Source organism: Eleginops maclovinus, chromosome 13 (genome assembly GCF_036324505.1).
Source record: "Eleginops maclovinus isolate JMC-PN-2008 ecotype Puerto Natales chromosome 13, JC_Emac_rtc_rv5, whole genome shotgun sequence".
Taxonomy (NCBI): domain Eukaryota; kingdom Metazoa; phylum Chordata; class Actinopteri; order Perciformes; family Eleginopidae; genus Eleginops; species Eleginops maclovinus.
In genome coordinates, this window is record NC_086361.1 from 12,067,367 (window position 1) to 12,079,841 (window position 12,475).

The 12,475-nt window shown below is 39.6% G+C and overlaps 1 protein-coding gene across 1 annotated transcript; it reads right to left on the reverse strand.

Moving 5' to 3' along the window:
- Positions 1-3,425: 3,425 nt before the first annotated feature.
- Positions 3,426-12,151, reverse strand: slc39a4 (solute carrier family 39 member 4). The gene is made up of 12 exons (XM_063899638.1): positions 11,863-12,151; positions 9,620-9,931; positions 8,479-8,680; positions 8,183-8,352; positions 7,791-7,974; positions 7,171-7,343; positions 6,857-7,030; positions 6,349-6,453; positions 5,985-6,039; positions 5,730-5,882; positions 5,043-5,230; positions 3,426-4,960 (listed from the first exon to the last, which is right to left on the reverse strand). The coding sequence occupies exons 1-12, from the start codon at positions 12,070-12,072 to the stop codon at positions 4,832-4,834; spliced, it is 2,055 nt and encodes a 684-aa protein (XP_063755708.1). The 5' UTR covers positions 12,073-12,151; the 3' UTR covers positions 3,426-4,831.
- Between the last annotated feature and the right edge of the window lie 324 nt (positions 12,152-12,475).

Here is a 12,475-nt window from a genome sequence, read left to right on the forward strand (position 1 = left end):
GAATGTCATATGGTCAGATGAAACCAAAATAGAACTTTTTGGTCAAAACTCAACTCGTCGTGTTTGGAGGAGAAAGAATGCAGAGTAGCATCCAAAGAACACCATACCTACTGTGAAGCATGGGGGTGGAAACATCATGCTTTGGGGCTGTTTTTCTGCAAAGGGACCAGGACGACTGATCCGTGTAAAGGAAAGAATGAATGGGGCCATGTATCGTGAGATTTTGAGTGAAAACCTCCTACCATCAGCAAGGGCACTGAAGATGAAGCGTGGCTGGGTCTTTCAGCATGACAATGATCCCAAACACACCGCCAGGGCAACGAAGGAGTGGCTTCGTAAGAAGCATTTCAAGGTCCTGGAGTGGCCTAGCCAGTCTCCAGATCTCAACCCCATAGAAAATCTTTGGAGGGAGTTGAAAGTCCATGTTGCCCAGCGACAGCCCCAAAACATCACTGCTTTAGAGGAGATCTGCATGGAGGAATGGGCCAAAATACCAGCAACAGTGTGTGAAAACCTTGTGAAGACTTACAGAAAACGTTTGACCTCTGTCATTGCCAACAAAGGGTATATAACAAAGTATTGAGATGAACTTTTGTTATTGACCAAATACTTATTTTCCACAACAATTTGAAAATTAATTCATTAAAAATCCTACAATGTGATTTTCTGGATTGTTTCCCCCATTCTGTCTCTCATAGTTGAGGTATACCTATGATAAAAATTACAGGCCTCTCTCATCTTTTTAAATGGGAGAACTTGCACAATTGGTGGCTGACTAAATACCTTTTTGCCCCACTGTATATGTATATACTCAGGAGTATTTGGCTTTAACCTCTAAACTGTTGGAATAGACTGAGATTTAAGAGATGCAAACAACCCTAACTTAGATTTTTGTGTTCATTTTCCTACCGTCCATTCAGTCGAATGTATATTAAGTATTAACGTCCATGTGACAATATACATTATCACATACTGAAGCTCTGTGGAGGAAACAGGAAACAGAAATGAAACAGGGCCATAAAAACTGCGTTTTCTGGGAAAGGTTAGGTAATGGCCAGGGACAATGATTGATGCGCGATCGATCGCTTCTCTTCTGGAATGTTTGTCATTGAACAAGAGCGTCTCTTTGGCAGCTGCAGATAAGACTTAAAAAAAGGAAATTGATGTGGTAAAGAAGAGCTGCATATCATGTGAACTCATCACAAAAGGCATTGTTCACAGCAGACATTTTGAGTGGTAGTAGGTATAATAGGAGATGCAGTACCACAATGGCTCGGTTTTATTCAAGAGTCCCAGTCAATTGTGCCAGTGAGTCACCCCGCATAATACCTTGAAGCTGAATCTCATCAACTGGGCCATTACTCACTTTTATTCTTTAAAGTAGGTTTTCCTACTGAAACACGAGTGTCTTGTGTAAAAAAAAATATGTCTTTGATTTGTTGCCAAAGTCTGTGTTTTGTAATTACAGTTGGAGTACTGGAATTGTACATATTAATGAACATCCACTAAATTTAAACCCTTTCCAAATAAGTTCACACAAAGGGATTCAGCCTCTCTGGATGTTCTGTATACCGGAGTGGTGATGCATGACTTTCCTGTGGTCCCGAATGTATGCCTTGAGGTATGCCTTCTTAGTATCATCTCCTGTTAACAGCAGTAATTTACTAATGTACTCACGTTTGATGCAGCTTTTTATGTCACTGCATCAAAAACGTATTTTAAGAGTTTATAACCTACATCAATCCAGAGATGCATAATCCAACTGTAAAAGTCTGTCTCAAATGTTATTTTTTTGTCTGCAAAATCTGCTAGTGTCTACCAATGCCACTGTTAAAGATGTTTTATGCAGTGTAAAGTATGAGAATCTCAAAGGGCTATTTTTCTAGGTAATGATCAAGTGTTTTGTTGGAAGTGTAAGTTAAAGCACTCCAGGGGCTTGTAAAACCTCTAAAAATGTAAGGCAAAATTATTGTTGGCTTTTGTTGGACTGCTGACTTCAGGGAAATCCATTTTTCCTCTGTCAGCAGCTTCATGTTGTAATATGCAATTTGTTTTTTTACAGCCATCCTTAAAGGATCAGCACACAACCTAAATGTGGTCATTAAATGCTTCCATTTTTCTTAGGAAGTGAGACGCTTGTCATACATGGTTACATTTACAGTATACTGTGCATGTCAATAATATGTCCGTGTGTGATGAGTTGTCAGCGGACTCTGTCCCTCAGGAAGACACTCACTTCCCTGCAGGTTGAGGAGATTAAACGAGACAGATAAAGAGAAAGTCCAAATGGAAAGGTTAGGAATGTAGATAACGTTTAACAGATCTGCTAAAACCCCTGAGAGAGTACCTTTTAGTTGGTTGACAGGTCTGACAGAAATGACATAATTGGAATTTGAAAAAGTTTTAATTTTCCAAACTAGGCATAACTAAATGACATATACCATACTGTATATACCAACATATATTAAAACATTTGTACATTTTACTTTATTATTATCTCAAAAAACAGTACAAGTCTGTAGGCAAGTGAACACAATTTTTGGTTGTGGTATTGGAAGTGCTTTGGTTTCTTTGTCTAGTTCAATAAAGTGTTAAACAGTCACATTTGAGCAGCCTTTGGTTGAATGTAGGTAAATAGTCTATGTGGGGAGCAAAAAAAGTCCGGGGAACGCATGGCTGAAGTAAGTTTACCTCTGGTAAAGGAGTAAAACTGATAAAAACAGGATACAAATGGAGGACAGACACATGGAGGAGACGCTACAAGCTTAGGCTAACTTTGCTCAGCTTGTTTCTCTGAAGAGTTAAAATCCAGATCACCCATCATCAACAACTTTTTTCGGTATAAATAAAGTCTGATCTTACCTGATCTTATCTTATCTGGTGTAAACATATACAGTGGGGCAAAAAAGTATTCAGTCAGCCACCAATTGTGCAAGTTCTCCCATTTAAAAAGATGAGAGAGGCCTGTCATTTTTATCATAGGTACACTTCAACTATGAGAGACAGAATGAGAAAAAAAAATCCAGGAAATCACATTGTAGGATTTTTAATGAATTTATTTCAAATTATTGTGGAAAATAAGTATTTGGTCAATAACAAAAGTTCATCTCAATACTTTGTTATATACCCTTTGTTGGCAATGACAGAGGTCAAACGATTTCTGTAAGTCTTCACAAGGTTTTCACACACTGTTGCTGGTATTTTGGCCCATTCCTCCATGCAGATCTCCTCTAAAGCAGTGATGTTTTGGGGCTGTCACTGGGCAACACGGACTTTCAACTCCCTCCAAAGATTTTCTATGGGGTTGAGATCTGGAGACTGACTACGCCACTCCAGGACCTTGAAATGCTTCTTACGAAGCCACTCCTTCGTTGCCCTGGCGCTGTGTTTGGGATCATTGTCATGCTGAAAGACCCAGCCACGCTTCATCTTCAGTGCCCTTGCTGATGGAAGGAGGTTTTCACTCAAAATCTCACGACACATGGCCCCATTCATTCTTTCCTTTACACGGATCAGTCGTCCTGGTCCCTTTGCAGAAAAACAGCCCCAAAGCATGATGTTTCCACCCCCATGCTTCACAGTAGGTATGGTGTTCTTTGGATGCAACTCTGCATTCTTTCTCCTCCAAACACGACGAGTTGAGTTTTTACCAAAAAGTTCTATTTTGGTTTCATCTGACCATATGACATTCTCCCAATCCTCTTCTGGATCATCCAAATGCCCTCTAGCAAACTTCAGATGGGCCTGGACATGTACTGGCTTAAGCAGGGGGACACGTCTTTAACTGCAGGATTGAAGTCCCTGGCGGCGTAGTGTGTTACTGACCTCTAGCCTCTGTTACTTTGGTCCCAGCTCTCTGCAGGTCATTCACTAGGTCCCCCCGTGTGGTTCTGGGATTTTTGCTCACCGTTCTTGTGATCATTTTGACCCCACAGGGTGAGATCTTGCGTGGAGCCCCAGATGGAGGGAGATTAGCAGTGGTCTTGTATGTCTTCCATTTTCTAATAATTGCTCCCACAGTTGATTTCTTCACACCAAGCTGCTTACCTATTGCAGATTCAGTTTTCCCAGCCTGGTGCAGGTCTACAATTTTGTCTCTGGTCTCCTTTGACAGCTCTTTGGTCTTGGCCATAGTGGAGTTTGGAGTATGACTGTTTGAGGTTGTGGACAGGTGTCTTTTATACTGATAACGAGTTCAAAAAGGTGCCATTAATACAGGTAACGAGTGGAGGACAGAGGAGCCTCTAAAAGAAGAAGTTACAGGTCTGTGAGAGCCAGAAATCTTGCTTGTTTGTAGGTGACCAAATACTTATTTTACCGAGGAATTTACCAATTAATTCATTAAAAATCCTACAATGTGATTTCCTGGATTTTCTTTCCTCATTTTGTCTCTCATAGTTGAGGTATACATATGATAAAAATTACAGGCCTCTCTCATCTTTTTAAATAGGAGAACTTGCACAATTGGTGGCTGACTAAATACTTTTTTGCCCCACTGTAGTTAAACACACCAATATTCAACAACTGTATTGCAAGAATGTGTCAATTATGGCAGCTTCTGGCAGACCACCAACTGTTACATAACGTATATTTTAAGGCTTTTAGAATACAGGACATGTTATTCACATTGATTAGTTTCCCATATGCAAGGTTCTTTATCCTTTTTTTTTATGGTAACAATGGCCAGCTTTGTCTATTTTCTCCATCATCATGTCCATTTATGGATAAGGGCCAAAAACGCCTTTGTGTTACTGTGAAAGTTCTTCAAATATTTTACAATCTGCATAAATTATAACGATGTTGTGTGTAAGCATGGGTTATCGGACTGATCTTAAAAACTGATTCTGCCTTCATAAAGTGACAGCAGCAACAGAATCCCCCACCCGGTCAGCAGGCCGATGTTCTGCAGCACGAACATCAGCCAGGGTCTCTTGTTGCTGATGTGGACCATAGTGGGGAGCTAGAAGGAGAAAGAGGAGAGATGGAAGTTCCTATTTTGATGCAAGCAACAGTAAATATTGTCTATAAAGGCAAATACTCACCATGTCAGCCAGCCCCACATACAGGAAGAGTCCTGCAGTGATGGCAGCTATCCACTGCTTGGTGGCTATGTCGGTGGCTACAGACAGAGCGATGTACAGACCGACAAACGAGGTCATGGCGCTGCTGACGTTTAAGAGCAGAGCCTTGCGCACAGACACACCGCTGTGGAGCAAAATGGCAAAATCACCTGTAGAGAAAGTAAGTAAAGTTTATTTAGTATTGAATCTTTCATAGAAGAAGATCACAAAGTGCTTCACAAGAATACAAATTATAAAAATATGAGGGCAACAACCAAACAAACTTTAATATAATATGATTGACAATGAGAAAGTGAAACGGCTGACTGTTAAAATCTTCTTATTGAGTTGGTTCTTCTCCAGCACGGAAAAGAGGCATTCATACAAGTTATATTTTAGAATGTGTGCTCATTCAATGTTTCTGATGAAGACAGTTGTTTCCCTGACACAAAAAATTAATAATGAACAGAGAAACATCTGCTTTGGTATCTGCATCGGCAAAATTGGAATTATAAACATCAGTATCGGTACCGGCAGAGAAATGTCCATACGTTGCAGCAACAAAACTTAAAAACAGACAAAAAAAACAATTGCTTGAGGCGAGACAGAGGGCAGTTTCAATATGTATATGGAAGAGCAACAGGTGGATGTTGTCTCTGTGTTCTTTACCCAGTTCATGTGGTAGTTCATGGCAGAGAACAGCGATTGACGTGGCTAGACCAGACTTCCATGACAGGGAGAAAGCGGCGCCCATCGCTAAGCCATCTGCAAAGTTGTGGATCCCGTCACCGATAGTTATCATGTAAGGCAGCAGACGCTGTTCTGTAGAGGCAGACAGAGTAATGGTTAGTGGCGGACTCCATGATCAGCACTATAATCACAATTTGATGATGGCTTGCTTGTTGTGTGTTGGAGATAACTCACCTCTGGTGCGTTCTTTCTGATGTGATTGAGATTTCTCATTTTCTTCAAAGCCAACCTGAAATGCACATGTTACATTAAACACTCATTTATAATTTGTGTTTTTGATGTATTAGTTACATAGTATTAGCTGAGGGTTTCCTCACACAGATCACAGCTCACAGCATTTTTACAAGAAAAGGCATTTTCCCCAGTAGACACTTTGACAAGATTAAGTGGATCTGTACATTTTTCAGTAACATTTCAATAATTGACACTTTTTACCTAAGGTGTGAACTCCTAATCTGCACAAGAGGACTAGATCCCCTTTTTATAAAGCAGTTGGTTTTGCTTATTTGTGCTCTAAGCGTTAAAATGTGTTTCTCACCAGGTCTTGTTTTGACGCTGACTCGAACTTGTCCTTTTGTTTCCTGTCTTGTTGATACATCTCCAAAACCCTGCCATGGTCACAGTGGTGAGGCTCTGATTCTTCCTAAAAAGAGAAAGAGAGGCAAAATAAGTTAACATGAAGGAAGATTGAAGGCAAAGGAAAAAAGGACTTGAGAGAGTGAGGAAGAGGACAGTTTGTGTGGCAGGAATAAGACTGTGGAACTCAACTTGAGAAAGTGAAAGCCTGGATGTATACAGGATACAGTGGAAGCCAAACATATTTAAGGAAAAAATGCAGGACACCTGGGTTTCATTTTTATATTTCAAGTACTTTTTTCCATGATTCCTTATGCAACTTTTCCTTTAGAAAATGTCGAAGTTTTAAATAAAAGATAAGCTCCCAATTGGTTCCCATAATTTTCAAAAAATCCCAATGTTTGAAATGGCGGGTCCATACTTATATTGCTATCATTCTTATTCTGTGTTTTATTATTTTATTCTCTTACCCCATGATGATGTTGATGATGGTGATGATTATCTTTATATGCCACCAGAGAAAAGATTGTTTCCATCAGATAAAAGTAGTAGATTCCGGCAATCAATACCAACATCTTGTAAATGTATTCCGGCACTTCTTCATGGCTGCTGGGGTTGTGTGAGTGCACGTGTAAACCTAGAAACTGGAAACACAAACCACAAGAATAAGACTAAATGAATATATACTGCATGAGAATCCCCAAAACTTGAAGTATAAAAATAGCATCAGCAAAAAAAAAATCTAAATCTTAGTTGCAGCTCTGAAAGTGATGTTTTTGCTCACCATGGGTAACAGATGCAGTAAGGCATCCCCCGTCAGTGATCCTACAGCAAGGCTGATGCAGAACTGGATACTCAGCTGGAACATGCTGGTGCAGGAGGTACACAGCAGCACCACGATGCCAAACATGGACGTCAGCGTTATCACCACATTAGCAAGGGTGGCATACAGGTACCCTGCAAGAGAATAGAAAACGGGATTGGAGTTCAGTTACCAACATGTGAAAAAGGGAAAGACCATATCTTTAGAAGTGCTACCTTTATGTATTGAAACATGCATGTAATTGAGCCTTTATTAAAGTAATCTGGTAACTCAGCACAATAAGGTTTATTATTTTAGATGATTTAGAAGCTGGTAGATCAGTTTTATCTTTGAATGTTGCATAAATCGAATGCATTTGATAGTTTGTTTTATTGTTCCATACTTGTTTGCTTTTATGGCATTTTATCTGTAAATCACTTTGAGTTGCCTTTGGGTAAGAAATGGGATTTATAAATTCATTCGCCTTGCATGCTTGCACAATAAAAACCTGAGGATACTTTGAAGTGCGACTTTTGTTCTTGTTTTCATCCAAGTTTTTAAAAGCAAGATCCCTGTTGGTTTTTGAGAACCTGCACACTTACTCTCGATCACGGTGAGCTCATCTGGTGTCAGATGTTCTGTGACCTCTGCACACGCTCCGCTCAGGATCTGCTGGACCAAGGCAGGGCTGAGCCGAGCCAGGCCGGTCCGACCCAGACCGGAGGAGGCAGAGCTGTTGTCTGCCAGGCCGTGGATCAGGACCAGCTCTTCAGCTGAGAGACACAACTGGTGACACATTAAGCACAAAGGGTTTGTTAATGCTGGGGTGCATAAGCAGGCTGTAATGTTTGCTCTAACATGCTGACAACATTTCCTTTACCCTGCATTTTCTGCAACAATGATTGAAAACAAGGAAATGTTCTCATATGAAATGCAACTTTACTCATCACTTCACCTTTAGTTAATTATTTCTTCTCTGTGTGTGTGTATTTACCTTATCCCAGGAGGTGTTTCCTGCATGGCCCTCGTGATGTGTATGGCCGCTCTTACTCATCCGTCTGAAACCGCTATGATCGTGATCAGCATGTGAGTCCTGGTGTCCGTGTTCATGCTGATTTTCGTGGTAAGGTCCGAGTTTCAGACTGTTCATGAGAGCCTCCAAATCTACAGTAGACAAACACAATCTACATTGGAGCAAAAACATATCCAGAATTGGTAACTGGTAACAAGATAACAATCAAAAGAGTACCTCTAGGTTTCGATTGTTCTATGTTTCTGAAGGACCTCTACCTGTGACAGTGAAGTTCTCCGACGCCAGGCGCACCATGATGTCGTCCAGGAAGAAGCTCTCCTCTGGCAGGGACCGGCTGATGAAGCAGTGACCTCTTAAGGCGTGGTACAGGACTCGACCCAAAACTGCACCCACTTCCTTTCCCTGGTCTGCTGAGGATGCACTGACCTCTGTCATGATGTCATTGGCTGTTACACACCTCTGGTTACCAGGGGGGTATGGGAAACAAAGAAAAGAGGATACATCAAAAGAGAGTTTTAATCACTGACTAACACTGAGTTTAAGTGATTTTTTAAGTATAAACATTCCCCAGTCCATCTGGAGCTCAATTGTGAAAATGTCCTGCTCTTTTTTGGTTAAATCCAATCGTTTATTGAATATCTTTAGATTTAGGATTGTTGGATGCTCAAAACAAGCATCATTTAATGATGTTCCCCCAAACTCAACCCAAATTGCCCAACTGGACTTGTGTTTAAAGGAATCCTTGTCTCTTATCCTGTCTCTCCTCTGGCTTTAAATGATAACTTTGGCTACGAAAGCTGCTTTTTTTGTATCATTTCTAATATTAAATGTTCAGTTTTATAATACAGCAGTAACCAACCATCATGATGACGGTTGCTACAGTGATGTGGCTGAGTACAGGGCAAAGCCTAGTCGGTGTACTCCATCACCCGGTATGATAAGATAAGTTGAGAGATAAATACTGCCATGATCTCACTAAAGCACTCCCTTAAAGGAATAATACAAATGAGATGATATTCCTCTATGAACTATAAACTGTTTTAGAGTCAAGGAATTTTTAAAACTGGCTCTGTAGTTTAAAAAAAAGGTTAATTGTAGAGTTCAGTTTCTGTACAGCATGTAAAGCTGTTATTTTAATTCACTTGTCCCCAACCTTTTTTGCTTGTGACGTTTAATCGCCAATCAATGTCCTCAGGCCTCACCTCAACACAGAGCTGAGATAAGTGATTTATCCAGAGTAATATTTCCTTCTTTAATAGTTGCGTAAGTGAAGTCTTGATAAGGTTCAGGTAAGGGTCACCTCAAGGGTTTGACGTAATTGTTGAGTAGCCTTTGCTGTTAGAAGCAAAAGATTAGACAGCGCTAAACAATACAACGCAATTAATGTAATATATTTACCTCACTCTCTATGGGCACATATTGGTTATGAAGCTTTTGAAGCAGCACATTTAATGCATGAACGTCTATGTGCTTGTGATTATGTTCCTGGTGTGGCCCGCCGTCTCCATGCTGGTGCTCCTGATGTGTGAGTTCATGAAGGAAATGTTCGGCCTCCTCTCCCCACCTCCCCTGCCTCACCGCGGTGCAGACCAGGCAGGGGGATGAGAGGTAGAGCGCACATCCGGCAGCCAGATCAGTGAACTGAGACACACTGATGGCATTTCCAGTTACATTGCTGATCAGCTGGTGAACGGCATCTGTTAAATCACACTTGGCACAAAAAAAAACCACAGAAGAAAGTAAGTGAAATAATTAAGTTGTCCATTATTTTCAGTGAAGAACAAAAAAACAAATATCACTTAAAGATTCAGCCAAGAAAATATCAATTTGGAGAGATATACATGCACATTTCTTCAACCACGTCCTGTAATGAAACAATTCTGGATATCAGCTGTTTTTAATTGCCGTTCATAAGAAACATGTCTTTCAGACAACAAGAGGTGTAGGCAAAACAATTGCATAATATATACAATATAAATCAATGTACCATGTAGCCTGACAGTGATACATCCTGACCTGGAAACTGCGGTTACATACATTCATTGCCCAGCCTTTCACATTCATGTGTCTGAGATTTTTGCTTAACTTCAAATACAATAGTGTCCTCAAATCCCTTAGACTTCAGCTTCTTTTGAAACTTTTAACTAAAGAAATGGACTTTTATGAAGGATTTATTTTTCAATGCTTTGAGAAACAGACACTTTCTGTTCAGAACTCAGTTATATTGTAATGGCAGCAGAAGAAGATTGACATTTCAGAACATGGGCATATAAAATTACCAGAATGGCTGATTAGCAGTACAGGTAAGGGAAAAATACATTTTAGTGATTGTGAATCGACCCATATCTATTAAAACACGAGGTCAAAGCGTTGACATGACATTTAAGACTTTTACTGTAGGTCAAATGGGGTTTATTATTTTACTGAAGCTCTTGAAGGTTTTAATGACCTTTTTATAACACTTGGTAGCCTATATAAAATCTCTTGTCAAGTTCATTTGATGTCAGTTCTTTATTAGCAGAATATTGTGTGCTATAATCTAAGCCATTGTCTTTTTGTTCGTTGTGTTCATTTACAGCTACCAGATTAGTTTGACACGCAGATTATGGATGACATTTAGGAAGTTCAGGGACTTCACTCCTGTTCACGCTTATAAAGTTTCCGGCCAACAGCGCTCTTTATATAAGTAGTGGTCTACAGGTAAAACTATGAATCACTTATTTGATAGTTATCCTTTTGTTTAGAATTAAAAGGTTTGAAAAAATATTATTTTACATCTTTAGACAGATTTAAAAATTAAAATGGGACTAGTTCTACCATTCAGAAAAAGCATTTTGTTCATCCAGCCTTTGTTCATACATTAAAGAAGCTACATTACTACATTAAAGCACAGTATTAGTCAATTTGAAGTGTGTTAAGTAATGTCGAAACTTTGCCGCGATAACGTGAGTGAAAACTAAATATTACCTTATAACTGCATTGAAGCTGAGAAGAGCCATAATGCCTCCATTGACAAAATAATATAATTATAATAATTATAATAACCACTGATTAATATAAAAGGATACATTTTCAATTTCATACGCAATATTCAGGAAATTACAGATTAAATGGCAAAGGCTTAATTTAGTGTTAAGTAAACATGGATTTGCAAACAAACCTAAAATGTATTATTACAATTGTGAAAATAATAAGAATAAGAATAACCCCCCCCCCCAAAAAAAGTGTTATCCAAATATTTTCGAAAATGGTGATCTTAGAGGAAAAGACATATAATTATAAAGCCTTTTTCGAATCGCATGCAGGAGCGAAAAAGCAGGTGTGCGTGTCACACAAACAAATCTACAATATCTATTAGGCCTTCCTATAACAATTATCACACATCATTTAATAATGAAATTATGATAAACACAGAATTGGATATTTAAAGAATTTGGTTTCAGCTAAACTTTTTTTAAACTTTTCAATCTTCAGTTTATTCATTTAATAAAATATGATAATATTAAAAATGATATTAACATGGTGGCTGTGGATAAGCAGTAACATTTAGTAACTTTGGACCTCGACCTCTCTGCGCACTGCGGGCAGACACTTGGCTGGCTCTCTAACCTGGCTGCGGAGGAAAGCCTAATAAAACTCACCTTTTCACACGACACTTCGCAGCACTGCACACGTTTCTCGAGTGTATTAAAGACCGAGCCGAGTGACTCCTCTGTCAGATACCCCTGTCCGGGAGACACGACACTGAGCACAGCCGCGTATGCTTCCTCCACGGCGGGAGATGCAGAAACAAACCCGAACAAACCCCAACTGGCAAGTATCATCAGCGCGGAGGGATACATCTTTAACATTTCTTAGGAACTACTTTGATATTAATGTATTAAATTAAGAAAAGTCAAAACAGACTCAGGGAGGGTGGTTCAGTCCCAATGTATTTCTACAGACACATTGAGCTCTATAGAGCTCAGCTCACAGCTGTTATCAGTTTGAAACCTCTGCACGTTCAGTGCATCTGGATTGTGATTGGCTGAGATGCAGCTCGTGCTGTCCTATATACCTTTCTATAAAACCCGTTGTCACCTGTAAAGGAAAGAGGAGGCCTCTACTACACACCTAGGAATGTAGGCTACAAGATCAGATTTCAGTATTGGTTTGACTTTTTCTGCATAATTTTGCTCAACAGCTTGTGCTCATCATCTGGTCATACAATTTGCTTTTGCACACATGTAAATAATAAAGAGTGTATTCTGGACT